We start from the raw sequence: 22381 nt of genomic DNA, 5'->3' as shown, positions 1-22381 counted from the left end.
AGGTTCTCCAGTTATCCACCCTCGACAAAACCTAAATTCCAAATGCCCAGACGTTGTTTCAGAGTTCGTTTCAGAATTGTTTCAGGGTATCGATTAAATTCGATTGTTTAAAGGTCGAAATAAAGAGAGAATGATATTCATTTGTTTGGTGATATGCGTTGGCTTCCTTTCTGTTCCTAGGAAATTACTCTAGAGATAGAAGATGACCCGTTTGAAGTGAAACTGGGTGACAACTATGCAGTAAGTATGGATACAAGGAGCGCCCCTACCCCGTTTTGCGAGATGGAAAGATATGTCCTTCTTGCCTTACATCGGTCACACTGGAGTGCCTGATAGTGGCAACAGAGATATCAGTGGAGAGAATGTCTTTGAGAACGTATTGCTCTTACGGTGCACATTGCAGGCATGCATTTTACAATTTCGAGTAATGTTTTCATGTTAGTAATAAGTCATGTTTGCATAAAGTTGTTGCAAGAGGGGGGTATCCAGAATCCCTCAAACCCTCCCCTGCTGACCCCCCTATATACTACTCTACTTCTTCCTCGTTGCTTTTGGACCGGTCGCTCCAACCTAAACAAACAGACGATGAATAAAGAAGGCCAGTCATTGATATGAAAATCTAAAATGACAAAACCTGAGTTTTAACTACTCTGGTTCTTACTGCCAAAGTTTCCTCTTGCTCCAGTGTCCCAGGAGCCTATGAACGAGTAGCTGAGGCAAGAGAGCCAACGGAACCATTGTACCTTGTAAAACGTTTTTATTGACATGGGTGGCTTGTCATTACGGAGGCCTTTTCTAAGTCGAGTAAGAAATGATTGTGGCACACTAGCTTGGTAATATGCACCATGTTCACTTACCTGCCAACCTCCTATTTTAGTATTAAGTTTTAGTTGATTTTGTGTACTTTGTTATAGTTACTACAAGAAGAAGCAAAGCAATGGATTGACAGAGAGGAGACGCTGGAGAATCGATTACAGGCAATACGAATGACTCCTGGAAATCTTCTTACAGGTATAAAGATGACCTCTGCTTAAAAGTGACAACCCTCCACTTTTCCCGAGTCTTTTTACGTCCTTTTACCTTGTAAAATCAGGCTAACACTCCACATAAAGTGCTATAAGAAGAGATGACTAGCTAAAAACTAGTGTGAGCTGTGTCGGTGCTTCTAATGAAACAGTAATGATAAAAGGGTAATTTTTACACCGTGAAAAGATGAAAAAACTTACTGACGTTTCGGACGCTGGTCCTTCGTCGGAGTCAAAGAGCAATACTTTATTTCTGCTATATATGTCATATTGAAAGAGGTTTTATCTTATTCTTCTCTTTTTTTTCTTTTTCTTTCTTTCATTCTTTTTTTTTTCTATTCTTTTTTCTTTTGTAGTTAAGAAAGAGGAGATGTTGTTTCAAAAACTACTAGAAAAGAACGCAGAGCTTTACATCCAACGTTCCAAGGTAATTTGAATATTTTTACTTACCCATTTTAAGAGTCAAAAAAACCACAAAGAAACTAAACTTCAAAAGAAAAAGCGTTGTGTCCATAAAACGTGTCCATACATTTTTCTTCTACAAATGACCCTCCATCGTGAGACAAATGCATAAGTATCATTTATAACATCTTTATTGGTATCATAATTTATATATAAGGTAATTATTTATTAAAATAATATATTATTTTAAAAAAATAAGAAAGTACTCGCTGCAAGAAGAAAAAAAAAAAAAGAGAAAGTACTCGCTGTCCGAGATAACCATGGGTCGTACTAGGACATAACATAACATAACTAACCGAAAAAGTTCGAGATATAAAATAGAAGAGTAAACGAAGAATCGAAGATAGGGAAGGTAGTGATTTACCAATCTTTAGACATGGAAGACACACTGACAGAGAGAGCGTTGTTGCTCTTCCTGGACCACCTTCGACGTCCTCTCCTCGACTGTTGTTTCTTAAGCCACATGTCCTTGACATTTTCCTTCGTCAGATTTGTCGTCAGTATGCTGCGGATAAACAATCAAAGATTATACACCTTTAAAATACATCATTATGACATTCAAATAAATTTCTTGCGAGTTGGAAAGGTACCGTACTGCGACAATCAAATGGTTTTCGCTTTGGTCCAATCAGGAAGATAGAAAATTATCGCCAGCCAATAGGGCGAAGAGAAGGAGAAAGGTGAGGAGGTCACAACAGTCGTGGAGGAGGTCACGCATGGCAGAACTGAAGAACGTAAGCATCACATGGGAAGAGGCAAAGAAAACCGCAGAGAACAGAGTGAAGAGGAGGACAATGATGAAGGGCTTAAGGTCCCAAAGAAACGAACAGGACCAAGCAATCAATACATGTTTTTTATCAATTTTAGTCATCTCACTAATGCTGCAAATCTTACCTTCTCCTAATGTTCTCAATCTTCTCTTTTCTATTCGCCTGCTCGCTTGTCCCAGGGCGTGGCTCAGTAGCTCTTTCATCATTCGATGGTTTCTTCTCTGGTTTTTCCTTCTCTTCGCTCATCTTTCTCTTCTGGTCCTTCAGGATCTCTTCTTCTTGCACTGGACTAACAGGAAATATATCTGTTGTTTTGCAACAGCAGAACTGCTTGCAACTATCACATACCATGCAGCACAATCGGTCATTTACAAGTATGATAATTGCAATTAATTGCTTCATTACTTCCAGGCCAAGCCAGATCATTAGAACCAGCATGCATGGTAGATAGGACAGTACAATGCACACCATGGCGTAAGTCGCTAGACCACAGATGTGTAGTACTATGAAACACTCCTCGTATATCAGCCAGATAATATAGGCGAGTAGTGTTCTTGCGGTCCATGGCTCCAACTCAAAACTACGACAGACTTGTAGGATTGCATTGTAGATAAGATAACAAATGCGAACCAAGGCAACCCCAAGTACTAAATGTCCTGATACTTGTAGCATCAAAGGTAGAGCAAACGAAAAAAGATTTACTCCGCAATTAGACAGTATAAAAACTGCTTTGAAAACGACCAGACAAGCCAACATGGTCATAAGTAAACAACCAGGTATGATGAGAGGCAACAACAGGGCAAACACCAAAGGATGAGACTTCTTGCACTGAAAGACGTATCCAAAAGTTGCTATATACCATAGATAATATACAGTTTTCTGGTACTTGATTGGTAATTCCATGACAAATCTGAAAAAGAATGAATGAAATTAAAGATGGTTGATAATGCGTAGAATCATCTTTTACTTTCTTTCCTTCTTCCTTCCTTCCTTCCTTCCTTTCTTTCTTCCTTTCTTTTCTTTGAGTAATTGCTTTACTAAAACATTTTGTCGTACATTCCGGCTTACTTCCGATCTTTGTTTTTTTGCTTTTTTAAAAGTTACAACCACTTTAAATATAGAGAATTGCTATTTCATCTTTGTGTTCTTTGTGTGCGCACACTTTCCTTTTTTACTTTTGACACGCAGTTCGATGTTTTCAATTGAAGCTTGCCTAATTAATTCTCACAATGAAACCAGAAAATTATACTTAAACCCTTTGAATATGTCAAAGTTCTTACCTGAAACTGTGCTATGTGCGATCAAATCTGAAAATAATCCGCTTAACAATGTTTCGTTTGTGAAGTCTTTATCGCTTTCTTTCGCTTCTTTTCTCTCGCTGAATAACTTCATCGACAGCGCGCGCAAGATAATTACCTGATTATTTGTTTGATGACGTAATGCGCGGTCTCGTACCCAATATCACTCGTCCTTACAGCGGAATCATGGGTATTTGAAGGATGATTTGTAATAATTGACAGCTAAAATTATCTGCTTATTAATAAAATCTTTATATGCGCCCGACCTCCATTTAGCGGCCACTTGGTTATTTTCCGCGAATAGCCGCTAAATAGAGACTCCGCTGTATTTTACAAAGCTTGTCTTTTTTTTATTCCAGTATATTTAGTAACACCTTGAAATTAGATTTTTTGAGGTCGTTAGAAAAAAAAAAGACATACCAGCGTGCAGCACCGTGATCGTTACATTGTACGGTGCCTTTACGCGTTCTTGTAGTGATTTAGCATTCCAAGGTTCTTATCCTAAAAATTGGCGGTTTTTCCAAAAACTAGGTAATAAACATGAACACATCGTTACAGGTTGATGAATGTTTATTGTTCATTGTAAAGACCTGAGTTGTGACTTGTTAAAGATTGCGTGACTGTAAGGGTTACATGACTAAGCTGACCTGGTAGGAGTCACGTGACTTGTCAGGAGTCACTTTGTGTGACAGGGATCGCGTTGCTTGTATTGCGTGACTGAAGTGTTTTAACACTTAATAAAGACCTTTATCACTGTTTTCCAGGCTCTTTACAGTAAGACTCCGATGCGCAGAAATTTGTTGGTTTGGGAGTTCGCGAGTCTAGATCTAAAGATCTTGGCAGACGAGTCTTACCATGGCAAGGTTAAGGCAGTGGAAATGATGAACAAACTGAACAGTGAGAGGTAGGTATAATAAAACACCTATAGATCCCTTGCAGCACGTCGTTATATCAGTCCACTGGTTTACAAGATTGTCGCCTTTTGTCCTGTAATCAAATAGAGTGGAGAAAAGAAAAATTTCCATTCATTGCCACCCATTCGTATCCATTTTTTGGCGGTAAAGACATTGAAGTGCATTTATGTGTCGTTCTTTGCAGTACCCTTCCTAGTGGGCTGGAGTTTAGCACACTGTGGTGTCGTACAGTTAAAGGCACACTCGACTCACACTGTGTGAGTATTATTTCATTTCTTGGATAAAAAAAAGTTTTATCTTTGGCATAACGTTTTCCTATTTCTGACCACATGTCATTCCCTGTAATATCATTTCTTTGTACTCAAACAAAGTATCTTATTCTCAAGAGAATGACACGTGGTCTGAAATTGTACAATATTACGTATGAAGAGGTCTATGTTACTCTAATTTTAAACAAATATCTTTCTAATATTTATTCCCATCCACTCCTATCCATACTCCTATCCATTTTCGTCCATCTTATTCATGTTTTCCATTTACATATCCACACACAGTAAATCCACAATTTTGCACATAAATGCGTATACTTGTTAATGTTCTTTTCTGTACGTCTTCAGTGTCGTTTAAGGGACTACCCAAGACCAATATTCACCTCAAAAGAAGTGAAACTATGTGGAACGTTTCTTGGTGCCGAACAAGCTGCAGACAACAGAGGTTCGTATACAAACAAATAGCCCTTGCAGTAACCTTTTTATTAGCAAAGCATAATTGAAAATCTGTCCTCTAAAAAAGTCCCACAATGCTCTGCAATGCAAACTCGACCCAGGTTTTCCTCAACCTCAGAATGACTAATAAATAGCCGCCATGTTGGTTAATCTAACAAAAAAGGCTAATAATTAATGCATGCTTTGTTCTCGTCAACCAACATGGCGGCTATGACGTAACATGCACCCCAAGAATAGGTCTCTGATATTATCCATCTTAAGGAATGTGGTTTGCAAAATGTTGTATTCTAATAATCTGTGTTTGTACCTTATAGCTAAATATAATTCCAGTATTCTTATCAACGAGCCGTGGGGAGACATGACAGTACAACGAAGTCTTACTGCGCTCAAGTTCTATTACGATATTGATTTTGGTAAGTGGCACAAGAATCATGTCAGTGATGATGATGCCCCTCAAACATGGACACAAAGTGGCCCTTTTCAGTTTTGGCGTAATATTTTTTAGGAGGGGGGTACTTTGGTTGCAAGACTACAATCTAGGAAAAAACCTTTAGAGAAAATCACTGATAAAAAAATCAAAATTTTTTGGCTTTTGTCATGAAGAATAATATACATCCCCCCCCCTCCCCCCCAAAGCAATGTTGCTCGGAAAACAAAGGCGAATGACTCCTTTGCTCGACCAACATTTCTTTGGGTTATTGATCAAAATATACAAAAGGCGCAGGGACGGTCGAAGTTCTTTCATTATTCTCTACCCTTTTGTCCAAGATTGTAGATATATCATGCTTAAATCTTCCTGACAGCTTTTATGAAGCCTATTTTTATTTTATTTACTTGCATAAGTTCCCTCTTCCCACCCCCCCCCCCCCCCCCCCTTCTCCCCCGACATAATTATCAGTAGTCTCCTCAGCAGCCGTTCTTAGTGTCGGTCCGGTAAACTGCTGAGGAGACTAGATTATCAGTGTCCTCTTATTTGCACCAACCACCAGCCCCCCTCCTTTAAATATTGACCGGTCCCCAAGATTTTACATTTGCGTTTCATTCATCTATGTTACTGGTAAAGAAAGAAAACATGTACAATAGAATAACATGTGGTACTTCACCCCCATTATTTTTAATCGTTTCAGATATGGATACCCTCGAGCTAGCCTGGGGTGTGGACATCGACCCAGCAATTGCAATGGTATCTTTAGCATTTGGTAAGTTGAGTCATTCCCACCACGCGATCAGAATGTGACGTCAAATATATCGCGTGATTCTAGTGTTGGACGTCATTCCCACCACGCGATCAGAATGTGACGTCAAATATATCGCGTGATTCTAGTGTTGGACGTCATTCCCACCACGCGATCAGAATGTGACGTCAAATGTAACGCGTGATTCTAGTGTTGGACGCCATTCCCACCACGCGTTCAGAATGTGACGTCAAATATAACGCGTGATTCTAGTGTCGGACGTCATTCCCACCACGCGATCAGAATGTGACGCCAACATCAGTTTTCCATGTCTTTTGCATTCGTTATGTTGGATCATTTATATCATGTTATGAAGATATGACGTGCATGATTCGTATATCGTGATTCAAATATAACGTGATTTCTACCACATGATCACAAAACGACGTCACCATTTTCAACGTGTTGAGGCTTCTTTTCTTGCATTTCTTCAGGAAATCTTAGCAAACCGAGTAAAGACCCCAGCAAACCTCTTCCTTTTTATGACAAGGTAATCGACTTTCAATTCTTCGTATACGAGAATAAAATATATTCACCCAAGATGGCGGCCTTTACACGGCAAATACTCGAATGATAACCCACAAAGATGTGATTAACTTTTTGTAGATTCGCCTTCTTCTTCATGGTCGTCTTCACATGGACATCAAGAAATGGTTGATGTTCTATAGTGCGACTCGTAATCCTTACAACACGACAGAACGGCTTGAGCTGGACTGGATGAATGTAGACCTGCTCTGGACCAATGGTAAAAGAGTATTTGAAAATAATATAGACTGTAATGTGCGGCGTTTGTGCATTTGTAAAGTCTTTTATTTAACTCAATCGCTCGAAAGATCTACTCGGTTCATCAGTACTCTTGACTCTGATCACATGCATTCTCATGACGTCACACAATGGTTCACGGGTAGTGTGTGGTGCCAATGCGATACCAAAATTCCCAACTTGATCATTGTCAATGGAGGGTCGCTATAGATCGTTGACTGCGCAAAAAGAACAACGATTGCATTAGCATCTCTTTTGGCTAGATTATTCAAATGCTTGGGATTTTACCTTTTGTTTCGATTCCTTCAGGTCGCATCGAGATCGCGGGAGATTTCACTCTACAGACGCGCACCGCGTCCAGATACGATGACCGCGAAGTCCTTCATTTCCCTGCTTTCAAAGTCTGGTAAGGCAACTAGATTGATAAGATTGATTGAAAGTGAACTATTTAACAGCGGTTCGCTATCGATGTGTGTTTTTTATTGTTATTATTGTTTTGTAGTTCGGACATGCAATGGAATTGTTCAGGCGATGCTAACGACCATCACTCCATAATGCCGTTTGCTCCGTCTAAACTACCCGAACTCGCACCAAACAAGGTCAGTAATGCTGTCAGTAATATCGGGATAACCGTTCTGTGGGTTGTTAAGAATTTTTATGAGATAAATAAGGAATTGTGTCAGCGGTTTACTTATTCTGCGCATGCTCCACTGATACACTATAACACGCTATGCGTCTTAATTGCTTTTGAGTTTTGTTTTCAAGTGTTCTACGCTTCTGAAATACTTATGCTCCTCTGATAGAATCTGACACGCTATGTGTTTTTATTGCTTTTGAACTTTGCTTTTGAAGTTGCTTCTCGTTTTTTACTCTTCTGGAACACTTATTTCAAGTTTCTGTCACTAATAGATATTTCATTTCCTTTAGTTTATTCTCCAGAGTTCCTTTTTCACCAGAGTGCCACTGCAGGGTGAAGAGGACAAGGAGTATTGATGTTTTTATTTTGTTCACAGGTTCACGACTCGTACGCACCGTTCAGATCTCAGAGTCTGACTTTACATCTTTCCCTTGAGACAGCCATGGATGTTACTAAAGTATGTCACATTGGTCTCGGTATTAATCATTATAAGAAGATGTTGATGATTATGTTTTGGTGATGATGATGGTGATGATGATGATATGATGGTGGTGATGATGATATGATGGTGGTGATGATGATATGATGGTGATGGTGATGATGATTTGATGGTGATGGTGATGATTTCATGATGATTTCATGGTTATGATGATGATGATGATGATGATTTGATGATGATGATTTGATGATGATGATGATTTGATGGTGATGATGATTTGATGGTGATGATGATTTGATGGTGATGATGATGATGATGATTTGATGGTGATGATGATGATGATGATTTGATGGTGATGATGATGATTTGATGGTGATGATGATTTGATGGTGATGATGATTTGATGGTGATGATGATTTGATGGTTATGATGATGATGATTTGATGGTGATGATGATTTGATGGTGATGATGATTTGATGGTGATGATGATGATGATGGTGATTTGATGGTGATGATGATGATGATGATTTGATGATGATGATGATTTGATGATGATGATGATTTGATGGTGATGATGATTTGATGATTATGATGATGATGATTTGATGGTGATGATGATTTGATGATGATGATGATGATGATTTGATGGTGATGATGATGGTGATGATTTGATGGTGATGATGATGATGATGATTTGATGGTGATGATGATGATTTGATGGTGATGATGATTTGATGGTTATGATGATGATGATTTGATGGTGATGATGATTTGATGGTGATGATGATGATGATGATTTGATGGTGACGATGATGGTGATGATTTGATGGTGATGATGATGATGATGATTTGATGGTGATGATGATGATTTGATGGTGATGATGATTTGATGGTGATGGTGATGATGATTTGATGGTTATGATGATGATGATTTGATGGTGATGATGATTTGATGGTGATGATGATTTGATGGTGATGATGATGATGATGGTGATTTGATGGTGATGATGATGATGATTTGATGATGATGATGACTTAATGGTGTTGGTGATGATGATGATTTAATGGTGATGATGATGATGATGATTTGATGGTGATGATGATGATGATGATTTGATGGTGATGATGATGATGACTTAATGGTGATGGTGTTGGTGATGATGATGATTTAATGGTGATGATGATGATGATGATTTGATGATGATGATTTGATGGTGATGATGATGATGATGATTTGATGGTGATGATGATGATGACTTAATGGTGATGGTGTTGGTGATGATGATGATTTAATGATGATGATGATGGTGATGAATGATGATGATCATGATGTGATGGAGTTACTGCCAAAAGGGAAGTGGTTTCTATGGACCAGAATGCCACAGTATTAATTGTATATTCCTTTATTTTTGGTTCTTTACAGGATCTTAGTCAGCTTGGCTCACCTTACATCTGTTTGTACGCAAGCACCTTGAGATGGTTCAATAACTATCAGGTGAGCCAGAGAATACGTATTGATTATTCTGTTTGTGCTGATAATGATGACCATCATGGTGGTGGTGATGATGATGATAATGATGATGATAATTATAATGTTAATGAGCTTGTTGTTTGAGGACGATGATTCAGATGCTGCTGCTGATAATGATTTTATAGTCTGTCGATACTGGTATAGATATTTTTACTGTTGATAATAATAATAATAATTATACTAGTGATGATGATGATGGTGATGATGGTTGTAATGATAGTGATTGTGATGATGATGATGATGATGAGCACAATATTATTTCATCCTTAGGAGGTAGTCCTGAGGAACACATCTCGACCAATCAAACGTGGACGTTACTTTAATCGAATTCCGCCCAAAAGACAAACTCTTGGTAGACATTACAAGTGAGTAAATACCCTTATAGAAAAACTGTCTGCTGCTGGGTCTCAAACAGCTGATAATAGTCATTGGAATGCATTATCTGCTCCAAGTAGTGGTCAAACACTGAGCACCATGTGCTGTCATCCAGAAAGAAATGTATGGAGGTTTTGCACCATCACGTGCAAGCGGCCATGTTGGATGGCAAAACAATAAATTCCTTTACTCTCGTGAATTGAATTTTTTCTCCTGTTAAACGATTGTATTGTTACTGCCATTCAACATGGCCCCCGTCACGTAGTGATGCATAGCCTCTATTGAAAACTTGTAATAAGGTTTCGTACCATCACGTGCCAATGCCCATAATACAGCTTGGGCTGCTTGTGGTTAGATGGCAAAACGATAAAATCCCTTTGCTCTCGGGAATTGAATTCTTTCTCATGTAAACGATTGTATTGTTCCTGCCATCTAACATGGCTGCCGTCACGTGATGGTGCAAAGCCACTATTTAGCTGATGAACATTGAAAGAGCGACAGGAAATGACGTCAAAAGAAACCAAGCAATTGATTGTTTTCACATCCGCCATGCTGGATGAATTTAACAAAAAATTGGTCATTATTCTCTTCTGTTATATCATCCAACGTGGCCGCCGTATCTTTTGTCGTTTCATTCGCTTGGGAATGATTGCAAACCAGCAATAACCTGAGTGCTTGATTATTTTTAGGGAGGTGAGTCTGTCCCTGAAATTCCCAAAGCTCTCCGTGTGGTACTGGGGATCTTTCTCTCAACAACGTGGTTTCGAGATGACCACTGGATCAGGGTCACTACACACCCAGTATCGTCTTGCTTTGCGGCCATTCGAGGGCAAGTTGACAAGGCGACCGGCCGCGGACTGGACGGCTAGCAAGCTGCACATCGAGATCCGTGATATCACGTGTCATTTGTACGGACTGGATTCCACGGAGAACCTAGAGGACGGAGAACAACCTGAGGTGAGACTTGTTTGTTTTAGGAACATATCCAGTTATATTCCTTTGATTGTTGCTGGTATGGCGGTAGTACACTTGCCTCTAACATTACCTCTAGGGTCTCGGGTTTGATTGCTGGACTCGGCATCACACGTGAGTAGACTGAGTTTGTTAGGTCTCTCCCTTGATTCAAGGTCTCTCACCTCTGGGGTCTCTTCCTTGATTCAAGGATTCCCCACCCATGCTTTCATGTTCCTGTCGCACAGTTACTAACTATTTGTCTCTTTATTCCAGGTGAGCTCGATCGACTTGGAGCCAAACAAGTATTACTTCTTGACCACTGAAAGGTGGGAATATTTCTTTAAATATTCGTTGAGATACTTGCCTTTTACAATCGTCACGCAGCATCATGGTATGAAATCATATATACCACTAGCAATTAGAAGAACCAAAACTGCCATAAAAAAAAAACAACAAAAAACAAAAAACACGGGAACGGGAAGAATCGAAGCATGCGTCGTGCGCGTCACGTGTCAAGCGTCACGCAACACATTGGTATAAAATGAAAACATTTAAACCACTTGAAATCAAAAGAAGAAAAGAAATATGAGTTGCATTAATTTGTTGTTTCCTTGTTTTCTTGTTTTCTACCAGTTTGGAGTATTCCCGTCAAGACGCCAGCAAACAACAGCCAAGGGTAGATGAAAGTGAACCTGACTCACAGGTAACCCAGTAATAATGATAACTGACTACCTATTTAGCCTGTGCATATCAGGATGTATGCACACAGGCTATGATGTACTTTGCATGTCTTGTTCATACGTATACGATATGAAAATAGTTTCGCGCAAGGAAGTACAACGGAATTCTCTTATTCAAGAGTTGAAGAGTTTCACACACGACGCAATTTGTGGTTGAGCTCAAATATCACAACCCGCAACCCGCAACTTGCAACCAGCAACCCGCCGGTATCATAGCACCTTTACAGAATGCAATTGCGAAGCATGATGTTGATGACTTGTTGTTGTTTTATCACAGAGTTACGTTCATCAACTTGTCTGCCATGGCTCTAAAGGAGTCTGGACTCTAACCAATAGGAAGATTATCTTTGGATTGTTTGAGGCCTACACGAATGCAGAGGTGCGCTAAAGGTTTTTTTATCTCTTGTTATCTTCCTATTCTCTTTCCGTCTTTCGTCAGCAGATTCAAGAGACTAGCCTTTCTGTTTGTAGATTTGCGCGGCAAAAAAAAAAAAAAAAAAAAAAAAAGAACTTTTAAATTTGCTCGTATTTTTTTCAGGTTCTCAAAAAGAATCTTTCAGCTGACGCGGTCAAGATTACAATTGTGGATAAGAAACAACAGGTATGAGACCCGGGGGGAGGGGGGGAGGGGGGACTGAGTCCAGAGCCTTGAATAGACCCCTTGGACTGAGTCCCGACAGAAATTGTTAACCTTGTTAACCCACTCGCCACGCCCCCCTCCCCCCACCGTCCAACGCAATAAAGCATAATACTTATGTTAGAACTTTGACTTAATACACTGAAGTGCTCTGAATATTTTTGCTTCTAGAAAACCATAAAAGAGTCACCTGGAGTAGTTCTACATAAAAAACGCTCGATGTCGCTGTTACAGAAGCTCGTGAACGAGAAGGACTCCAAATTCACTGTCTTCACCGAAGAGGTAATGATGATGCAGTAGTACGATTAGATTTCTATTACTTATTACGCTTGCACACGAATGACAAGCATCGAAGAATCGGCGATTGAAGTCGGAAATAATTCCTTTTGTGATTGGCTTGTTAAGGATTCTCTTGTTTGATTGGCTGTAAGAAGCATTGTGAATTTTGATTGGCTTGTCAAAATATTCTCTTCTCCAATTGGTAGGCAACGACTTCCCCTCTTCCGATTGGTTTATCTTTCCATTGTCTTTGTTATAGGGTACAGGGACTGTGGAAGCTGCCGAAACACCTTTACAGGGCGTGTCGCTGTGTACCAGTGAAGACTTCATAGCACACACCTGGCATAGTAAGTATTGAAAGATTTTAGACTTTGTCGGTAAGGTGATAGAACCAATCAGATTGTTCCTTTTTCATCTCCGTACAAACTTTTCGTATGATAATTAGAATTAGAGTTCTGTAGCGGTATACAAGCAGACATTGCTGGAGGGCAGGAAAAATGCAATTTTCTTGCCCTCCAACATTGCTGCCGTGCAACTCCCCTTGTAAACCCACGATGTGTTTGCATTCCAGTCAAGCTGGTCAACACGCAGATCCTTCTCCAAGGTACGGAGACCAAGGGAGGAGTTCTGGTGACCGCCGGGAATGCAACGGTACTGAACCGCCTGCATCGTCCTGTCTGGAGTAAGACAGAACTATTGAACAAGAAGACATGGGTTGGCACGGTGGAGAATCTACAGGTAACTAAACCAATCCAATCTCATGTGACGGGCAAATACTTCTCTGATAGATTAAGGCACGGACACTCGGTGACTTGCGTCGAAGCAGAGAGTCACGGCTCGTGAGGGTACTAGGCATCCAATCAAGATACACTGACACGTCACGGACAAAGCACGGCATGTACTCAGTGACTTGCGTTGAAAGGAGGTCGCGCAGTAGTGTGGGTACCAGCCATCCAATGTAAATATATTGACACGTCACCGTCACGGACATGGCACGGCACGGACACTCGGTGACTTGTGTTGGAACCAGATACAGCTCGTGAGGGTACTAGGCATTATAATGAATTTAAAAAAAATAGTTTTAACAGATTTATTATTTCTTGATTACCAGTACTTCGCCACAGTAAGCCCGGATGACTGTATCAACCTCAATAACATTCCATGGCTCGACACCACGGTCATAACTGGCCGTCAGTCTCAAGAGAAGACTGGGTTCGACATAGCTGATCTAGCTAACATCGTAGGTTCAGGAGAGGCAGTCGGTGGAGTTGTGACCTCTGTGGTCGGAGGGACGACCACTGGGGCAGGCCAGGACATCCCTCAGCTTCAACGTATCGTCGCTCGTTGTGGTTGCGAGTTTTATTTTGTTAATTTCAGTACAGAACTGGATCCGTTAGCCGAGGGTGCGGCACCCAATTCAGTGGTGAGCATAACGTGACTTTGTACGTGACGTGTTTGGATTAAAATAGAATGGAAGGGATGAAATTATTGTCCACTTTTGAGGCCATTATTCAGCGGTTTTCATTTTTCTAACCATGTTTTTTTCGTCCTGTTTTGCAGCCACAGTCACCCGCCTCGAGCAATCATCTACGAGTCAACAGACTTCCAACTGTTGATACCTACACTGTTAGGCACAAACTGCTGGAGATATCCACCAATTCAGTGAGTCATTATATTTAGCATGAGTATGAAATGGGCTCTAAATCAAAGCATTTTTTTAACTTTCTTGATATTTTTGTTTTGTTCTTAGTCGCAGTATCTGATGCTGATTGATATCGTTAACAATGTCGTGTTCTACACGGAACCCAAGAAAAAGGTTTGTTAGTGACAACAATGAAAGTCAGAATGTCAAATGAAGATAGTTGCTTGGATGAAACACAGTTATAATAGAAATAACGAGTCAAAGTCTGTCGAGCACGCGGAGAAAAGCAGGGGGACTGGGTTGGGCTCATTACTGCTGTCGTTGTGGTCGTGGTTGCATTTCACACTTAGATTTTGAATGTTTTCAGGAAGCCAACGAACGGCTGCAGAAGATGACATTCCGTCTACAGCTATCAGCCATTGAAGACCAGAGAGCACAAATCCTTAAACAACAGAACATCGTAAGGTAAGGCACGAGCACCCTTAAAATTGATCCACAGACCCCTACTCCTTCTCATCGTGCCTCTCCATGGTCCCTGATAAGGAGTGGTCGTAAATGCGTGGTACATTGTTTATGCCAAACTACTAAGGCTCAGGTCAAACGTCGAACTTCACCTTGACCTTATTCTAAGTCACTGGTTATAACCAGTTTTGATAACTAGTTATAACCGGTTGTATTCCATTATCAAATCCTTATGGTTATGTTTTATGGCAGGCATCGTCAAACTGAGATGAGAGGACTACAGAGACAGTTGTACGAGCTGAACCTGATCAGAAAACAAGCCCTGGACAATCAGGGGTGAGTGAGTCGATAAGGGAGGTAGGATCACTTGATCACTTGATCAGCACATTGGCCTATTGTAACAAATTTTGTGACTCAATAAAGAGGGGTCTAGACTGGTAATGACGGAGTAACTGGTCATAGGTCATTTCTGAGTTCGATAAATAGGATGCATCGTGGTCTAGCTTGGGTCAAACAACACCATATAAGGTGTGATGAACAAAAATGTTTGTATACCCATATTAGACCACGATGGTATGGTTTTTGATACTCTCTCTATCTTTTTATTTAATAGTCTGACAGAAGCCATGATCCAGTTAGAGAGAGAAATCACACAGAAAAAAGAGCTTCTTAACTCGGCCAGCACGGAACTCAGGCTTCTTATAAGGTAACCACGTAGCCGCGACAGTCAGACAGTCATTGCAAATACTTTTTTTTATTTCCACCAATTTGGCTTGTGAATGGGATGGGACTGCGGTATCACTGGCTCGATTTTTTTGGACCCGCGAATAGCACCACAGGTAGCCCAAGCGCAGAGTTTTTCTTGCACAAACAAACCAACATCAATTTGAATTACAAAACCCCTTACAGTGCAACCTAACACAGTATCTCCAGTGTACAAAAAATATATATATCTGGTTGGGCAATATATCTTTTCTTGGTTATATCTTTTCGTATCCTTCGATTTTTCTATTTTTTCAGCGCTTATAAGGATTTCCAGATGAATCTCAATCCTCCAACACCTGAAAAGGGTAAAGACATTTTCAATTTGTAAATGTTAATGTAAAATATTATCTAAATGGATTTAGCAGAAATTGGTCAGCAGACAACCCTTTGCTCATGCGCACTTACTAGACAAGTGTTAAATTTGAGCCATTTAGAAAGAAGTACGATTTACAGCCATTCTCAATCACACGTGCCGCTCTAGCGATTGTTTCTGTCGCGACGAAGAAGCTTTCGGTGGACGTCAATCAAGACGTTTCGTGTTTTCCGACAATGTTATGGAAACGATTGTGATAGACGTCCACCAAAACCTTCTTCGTCGCGACAGAAACATTCGCTAGAGGGCGCGCGTGATTGAGAATAGCTGTAAGGGAAAGACACTTGGGATGTCAAAACTTTGCAGCTAACATTGTGGCATGTTTGTTCTCTAAGCACCATCTTCTGAACCAACAAAACTCGCCGAAGTTCACTTCAACCACGCGTCATGGAAGCTCAATCAGGCGGACGGTCAGCTGGAAATAGCAGATGCCACCTTCAGAAACTTTAGGTTCGTAAACTTATTCAGACAGTTACGATGAGTACACATAAAACTTGCGTTGACGTAGAGTATTCTTCACTCTACTTCAAGCACATATTAAAAATGTTAGTATTTGGTGCGTTGAGCGTATGAAGTAATGAAGAACTTTCTTATGGCTGTGAAACGGCGCGACACATGGCACGGTGCAGAACTTATTACATTCTTAGAACCAAACACAGCGCGCGAAATCACTGCTCAGCCAATGAAAATGCTCGAACTTGACACCGTCATGGTCACTGCACTGTACGTATGTACCATGAGTTTTTCTAACATCAACTACTTCTTCTAGTTATAGCAAGACGACTCTCAGTGACGCTACGATTGAGCATCGATTCGAAGTTCCAAAATTCAACGTCAGAAATCTACTTCCTAACAGCATATACAAGGTATAACAAAATATTCTTTCGTAAAATAATAGAATTTTTTCAATGGCTTCCTTATTTTCCCTTCTTTTGAAGGCTCTTTTATGGTTTCGACACCTTAATGGTTTCTCTGCACTGCAATGGTTTATTGAGTATTTTAAAGTATTGCATTCTCTTTGACACCTCAATGTTTTCTCTGCACTGCAATGGTTTTTTGAGTATTTTGAGCCCAAAAGATTTTTACGCATTGCAATCTCTTTGACACCTCAATGGTTTCTCTGCACTGCAATAGTTTCTTAAGTATTTTGAACCCAAATAGTTCTTATTGCATTGCAATCTCTTTGTCACTTAAATGGTTTCTCTGCACTGTAATGGCTTCTTGAGTATTTTTGTTGCTGGGTGGTTCCTTCATTCAAATAGCTTTTTTAACATTACAAACTGTTTTCAATTTTTCCAGGATGTCTTAACTCAAAGAATCGCAAGCGGTCAAGGCCAAAAGGACAGGGCTGTAATGGTTCGCTTGTACTGTCGAGTAAAACCTCCAGGTCTATAAAATTTTTATCTTAGGTTATTTGCCATTAAAAAAAAAAAAGTTTTTCAGTTGTCTTTGTTCATGTTTCACAAAATTGAAGTTTAATAATGTCGCACGCATGTTTCATTTGAAATTTTTTTTTTTTTTTTCGATTTCGTTCTATACAGCTGTGCGCCTTGATTAAATTCTCATTTGCACATGGGTTAGCCTGAGTATGCGAGTTAACTGTGCCTGACTTTGATCATCCCAGACGTTGTTTCAGGGTATTGATAAAAGGATAAAGATTTTATTTTGTGTTGTTGTAGTTGGAGGTATTGGCGTCAAGGAGCACCTAGAGATCAATGTATGTCCTCTCTCAGTCGGGTTGACCTATCGTTTGTTTCGTAAAGTCATGGCATTTTTCTTTCCACAACGTGAGCACGAGTATGACGGGGACACGGGAGAAGTAGACCTCATTTATAAAGGTGAGATCAAGTTTACTGTATAGACACCTTGCAGCACGTCGAAATGCCGCTCACTTTGGAGGACATAGCAATGAGTTTCATCATCATTGTCATCGTCTTCATGCTATTTTCATAAATACCATCACCATATCATCATTCCCCATCATCTTCACCATGTTGTCATCGTTATCATCATCGTCATCTTCACAACCTTATCTCCATCATCACCATCATCATGACCATCATCATCATCATCATCATCATCATTTATGACATCTAATTTTATCTCCAAGGAGCTGAACAAGAACTTGACAAAGATTTCGAAGATGGTGAATTGTTCGTGGACGATCTTGAAGTAAGCCTTCAAACGGTTAGATATTTTAGCGCGAATCATAAAATCATTTAAAACACTCACGCTTACAGCACCAAGATGGCTGCGGTTACTGTTTCAGAGGTCAAAAGTTTTATTTAAGTTGAGCGCATTTTGCAGTGTTAGAAAATTTTAATGTCAACTTTTTTGTTATTTGCGAAGGATAATTTTGGAGGCGGAAGATCGAGTAATCTAAAGCGATGCGCCAGCACAGCATCGTCGATTTCTTCTTCGTCAGACGCGTCGACGGATTCAGCGGCCACCAAGTCTAGGAAGAGTATGACATCACTAGTATCCCACACGAACGCTGGTCCGTCTGCTTCACAAGCCAAAGACAAAGTAAGTGAACGATTAACGTCATGAGAAAGCGACGCATATGAAGAAAAAGCATATAATCTTCTCGCACACATTCTCAAAATGAATAAATATTTTTATTGCGCACATTCTTAGATGCCGAGTATTTTTAGAGTGGATGCTCGACAAAAGCCGCCTGCGCCACACTGTCGTGACCCTTTCATTTTATGTTATGGCATTTTGTCGAACATGCGCACTAAGAATGACTGGGTTCTGAATAGCCAGTTCTGTAGTTCTGGTGGATAATTTGTTACGGTTTTCGTGCGAAACATTGCCCTTATACTGGTCAATAGACTATTAAAATCACTCTACGATCTATATTTACTACAGTTCCAATAAATAATAATTTGCCGTGTCAGCGTAAACAAGACTGATTTCACTGTTTCCTCTGTCTCTCTGTCTTTCTGTTTAGGGTAAGAAGAAAAGTATGTTCTACAGACCCTTGGATGACCACGATGACTTGGAAAAGATGAAGGAACGAGCGTCCAAAAATCACTCGTTCATCTACGTCAAAGTCACAGAAGTCTTGATGTGTGTCAGTTATAAGGTAACCGGCAACTTAGAAATTGTTTTTTGTGAAAATCCTTAATTCAGGATATTTGTGAAATCCCCCCCAGGACCACACTCGAAGAAAGTCTGCAGGTTTTCCACAATCTTTTTTTTTACTTATGGTCTACCTGTGTTACATTTCTCACTCTTCCTTGCCACAGGGATCCCAAGTCGTGCTGCTTTTTCCAATGATTAGAATGTATGTCCCGGTGAAAAACAATAAAACAGGGAATACTTATGAAAGATTTTCGGAATCTGTAGAGATCACTTCGGATTCGGAATATTCGATATATTTAATGTTTTGACTTTTTTTCCAGGGTGAAAAAGAGAAAAATATAGTTGATGTGCACAATTTCAACCTGACCCTCCCCACCCTGGAGTATCACAACAGAACGTGGACTTGGCACGATCTTCTCATAGCAATGAAAAAGGACTGTATCAATGTATTGGTGTCCCAGGTAAACAAATTATTGATGTTTTGCAACCATCCCAAACGGAGTCAAGGGAAAAAGAAATGGCGGCCATGTTGGTGGTATTAACAAAGGAGACTGATAGAGCCCGGTTTAGACGGTACGATTTTTGCCTACAACTATCGTATACAACACGCTCGCGTCTATCGTAGGCGAGTTGTAGGCTTGATTTGCATGCTACGACTCGAGTTGTAGCATGGCGCGAGCGTGTTGTATACGATAGTTGTAGGCGAAAATCGTACCGTCTAAACCGGCCTTAAGGAATCTTGTGTTAAATACCACCAACATGGTGCGATGTTAATATAAACGAGAAATGCCTTGCACGATTACAATGCTTTCCAAATTTATACCGCATAGTTCCCTCTCCTACCTACCTACCTACCTATAATACTGTTTTTTTGTACCAGAATTTTAGCCCAAATGATGATAACAATGAGAATTAATGTTAATGATTGCGACGATGACGTCAATGTTGACGTCAGTGATGATGTTGATGATTGTAATGATGACGTCAATGATGATGTTAATGATTGTGATGATGACGTCAGTGACGATGTTGATGATTGTGATGATGACGTCAGTGTTGATGTTGATGATTGTGATGGTGACGTCAGTGATGATGTTGATGATTGTGATGATGACGTCAGTGATGATAATGATTATGATGATGATGTCAATGGTGACACTACTATTTTCAATTTCTTGGCAAAAAGGTTATCAAAGAAAAACTACACCTTAAAGGAAGGAGAGACGTAGACGGGACGGAGAACAAAGATTCAAAGTCTGAACCAAAGTGAGTGATTTAGTCTGGCCTTGTCCTTAGCACAGGTTGAAGAAGGCACTATTAACCTTAAGGCGCAGAAACACAACGCTTAGTAGCATGCGATGGAAAGTATTCCACCTTGTTCACTCACCCCTGTGACGTTCAGCTCGATCGCGCCGTGTGGATTTATGTTATTGTCATGTTGCTATCTTCCCCATCGCAAGTAACATTGCATTATTTGTCCGCGTCCGCGTCCGCGACGGATGCAAATGCTTCTGAGACTGAACTAGTCCGTACCGTAACCGTGCCGTGTGGTGTATTTCTTCTCACTATAAGTATACTCAGCTATGACTGACATTTTATCTATTCCATCCTTCAGAGAGGAAGATAAGGCCAAGCTTCTTTTTGGTGATACAGTAAGTATTTAACATCATGGTCCCCCTGTGTTGATTTTTTTCCTGATTTTTCTTGATTTTTTTTAAAGTCAAAAACAGAAAAAAAGAAAAAGAGCAAGAAAAGCTTGTTGGGTAAACTGGTCAGGAAGACTCGTTTGAGCCCTAGACCATCAGGTTTGTTCTTTATACAATTTATGCATTTTATTTCTGCTTTTCTTTTTATCTTGTCCTTCACCTCTATCTAAATTAACCTTCCTTTTGCTCAAACTCCCAGAAAAATGAATTCGATAATGATTCGGTCCCCTTTTTGTATCCCGAACTGGCATGAAAAATACGTTTTTTTAATCGAAATTCAACGAACTAGGGGATGTGACGTCACGACTGCTATATATAGTAATCAATGTCGTTTTCTAATTCACAACACTGGCCTGCTAATTGGATAAGAATTTCCTTTCTTGATATATGATTGGTTGTCACTGTTTTCATTTCCTCTGTGTATTTTCAGGTCTTCTTCAACCCGATGGAGCTGGCCCAGAGCCTGTTAACCTAGAAGGGGAAGAGTACGAACAGAGCGAAGAGGAAGCGCCAGACTCGGATAGCTCACTATTCGATACTAAATCTTAAGTGATCTAAATGCCAAGTTGGAGGAGTTAGTACAGAAGGAGAGAAAATTTTCTCAAAGAACATTGACTTATTACCCTGTTAAATTTGCCCACGACTAGGCAGAAGATTTCATGATTAATTCGTGATTGTGGAGATGACACTTTTCATTTATTCTAATCGTCTTACATTTTTCATTTTTCCTAAGATTGACGGCAAAGGCCGGGGTGTGGCATCGGACTGTAGATACGTCCATGATAAGAGCATGCGTAGTTTTTAATTCGTTCGTGATTCGCGCGATGACCGCTGACCACTTTGCATGAGATATTGTCACGTAATTGCCATTTTGCCATTGGGAACTCATCCAGGTAAACTCATTCTGAGTCTCCTTCAATGCGAGAACGCAAGTCACTTCCACAAGAATGGTTTCCTCGTGGTAAAAGCGAATAAAATAGTTATCCAGGTGTAGTATAAACATTTCGCCGAGCATGTGCAGCAGTAAAAATGACAGGGCTTTGAGAGTCGAGAGTATTTTATAGCCGTGAACGACTCCCATGCTCGATGCGCTTAACTAAGAGCTTAGAGCCGTTTCTCTTTTCTGCGACCTTCAATAACAATTTCTACGATTCTCTGCCTTCCGTAAATCAAATATTTTCTAATTAACTCAATGGTGGTGCCATTATGAATTGTTTCGAACCAAAACCGGCGCAATCCAAAATGGTGCCACATCTGTGGGTTGTTTTTAATCCTAGAAATATGCATGAAAAAATATAACAAACAAAAATAAAAACGCTCTATGAACATCCAGTTAAACTGCATGCTGTATTAACAAATACTAAAGAGAGTCATTATTCAATGTTTTATATATTTATATTGAAAATGGGAATAAAGATTATACATATAAATTACTATTTATTGTGTTTTCAATGTGCCTTTCACAAGCCTTTCTTAACTCACGGCATTCTAAGCGCGCGGCAAAATGAAGTCAAAATTGGAATGGAAGGAAACACGCATAAACATTGATATATTTTTATTAT

At 39.9% G+C, this 22381-nt stretch overlaps 1 protein-coding gene across 1 annotated transcript in view; it reads left to right on the top strand.

The window, feature by feature from the left end:
• Positions 1–22253, top strand: part of LOC116304820 (bridge-like lipid transfer protein family member 2) — a 36526-nt gene extending 14273 nt beyond the window's left edge. The window contains exons 28-69 of the mRNA XM_031714610.2: positions 181–240; positions 915–1011; positions 1382–1452; positions 4320–4459; positions 4654–4726; positions 5087–5183; positions 5509–5607; positions 6322–6393; positions 6864–6919; positions 7036–7174; positions 7501–7597; positions 7694–7790; positions 8205–8285; positions 9692–9763; positions 10070–10164; positions 10864–11131; positions 11402–11454; positions 11762–11831; positions 12146–12247; positions 12407–12469; positions 12677–12787; positions 13044–13131; positions 13356–13522; positions 13896–14207; positions 14345–14446; positions 14535–14600; positions 14794–14891; positions 15141–15224; positions 15502–15594; positions 15909–15958; positions 16362–16476; positions 16796–16892; positions 17326–17413; positions 17706–17864; positions 18137–18198; positions 18376–18552; positions 18980–19114; positions 19434–19574; positions 20300–20379; positions 20729–20765; positions 20834–20918; positions 21250–22253. Of these exons, the coding sequence (XP_031570470.2) occupies positions 181–240; positions 915–1011; positions 1382–1452; positions 4320–4459; positions 4654–4726; positions 5087–5183; positions 5509–5607; positions 6322–6393; positions 6864–6919; positions 7036–7174; positions 7501–7597; positions 7694–7790; positions 8205–8285; positions 9692–9763; positions 10070–10164; positions 10864–11131; positions 11402–11454; positions 11762–11831; positions 12146–12247; positions 12407–12469; positions 12677–12787; positions 13044–13131; positions 13356–13522; positions 13896–14207; positions 14345–14446; positions 14535–14600; positions 14794–14891; positions 15141–15224; positions 15502–15594; positions 15909–15958; positions 16362–16476; positions 16796–16892; positions 17326–17413; positions 17706–17864; positions 18137–18198; positions 18376–18552; positions 18980–19114; positions 19434–19574; positions 20300–20379; positions 20729–20765; positions 20834–20918; positions 21250–21368 (4368 nt within the window). The 3' untranslated portion in view covers positions 21369–22253. The remainder of the gene's footprint in view (positions 1–180; positions 241–914; positions 1012–1381; positions 1453–4319; positions 4460–4653; positions 4727–5086; positions 5184–5508; positions 5608–6321; positions 6394–6863; positions 6920–7035; positions 7175–7500; positions 7598–7693; positions 7791–8204; positions 8286–9691; positions 9764–10069; positions 10165–10863; positions 11132–11401; positions 11455–11761; positions 11832–12145; positions 12248–12406; positions 12470–12676; positions 12788–13043; positions 13132–13355; positions 13523–13895; positions 14208–14344; positions 14447–14534; positions 14601–14793; positions 14892–15140; positions 15225–15501; positions 15595–15908; positions 15959–16361; positions 16477–16795; positions 16893–17325; positions 17414–17705; positions 17865–18136; positions 18199–18375; positions 18553–18979; positions 19115–19433; positions 19575–20299; positions 20380–20728; positions 20766–20833; positions 20919–21249) is intronic.
• The last annotated feature ends 128 nt before the right edge of the window (positions 22254–22381 follow it).

The sequence above is a fragment of the Actinia tenebrosa genome, unplaced genomic scaffold (assembly GCF_029948245.1).
Source record: "Actinia tenebrosa isolate PJP-AT-01 unplaced genomic scaffold, QUT_ActTen_1.0 PGA_scaffold1__47_contigs__length_23844297, whole genome shotgun sequence".
Taxonomy (NCBI): Eukaryota; Metazoa; Cnidaria; class Anthozoa; order Actiniaria; family Actiniidae; genus Actinia; species Actinia tenebrosa.
The sequence above is the reverse complement of the archived record's forward strand: the minus strand, read 5'-3'. Positions and strand labels throughout refer to the sequence as shown.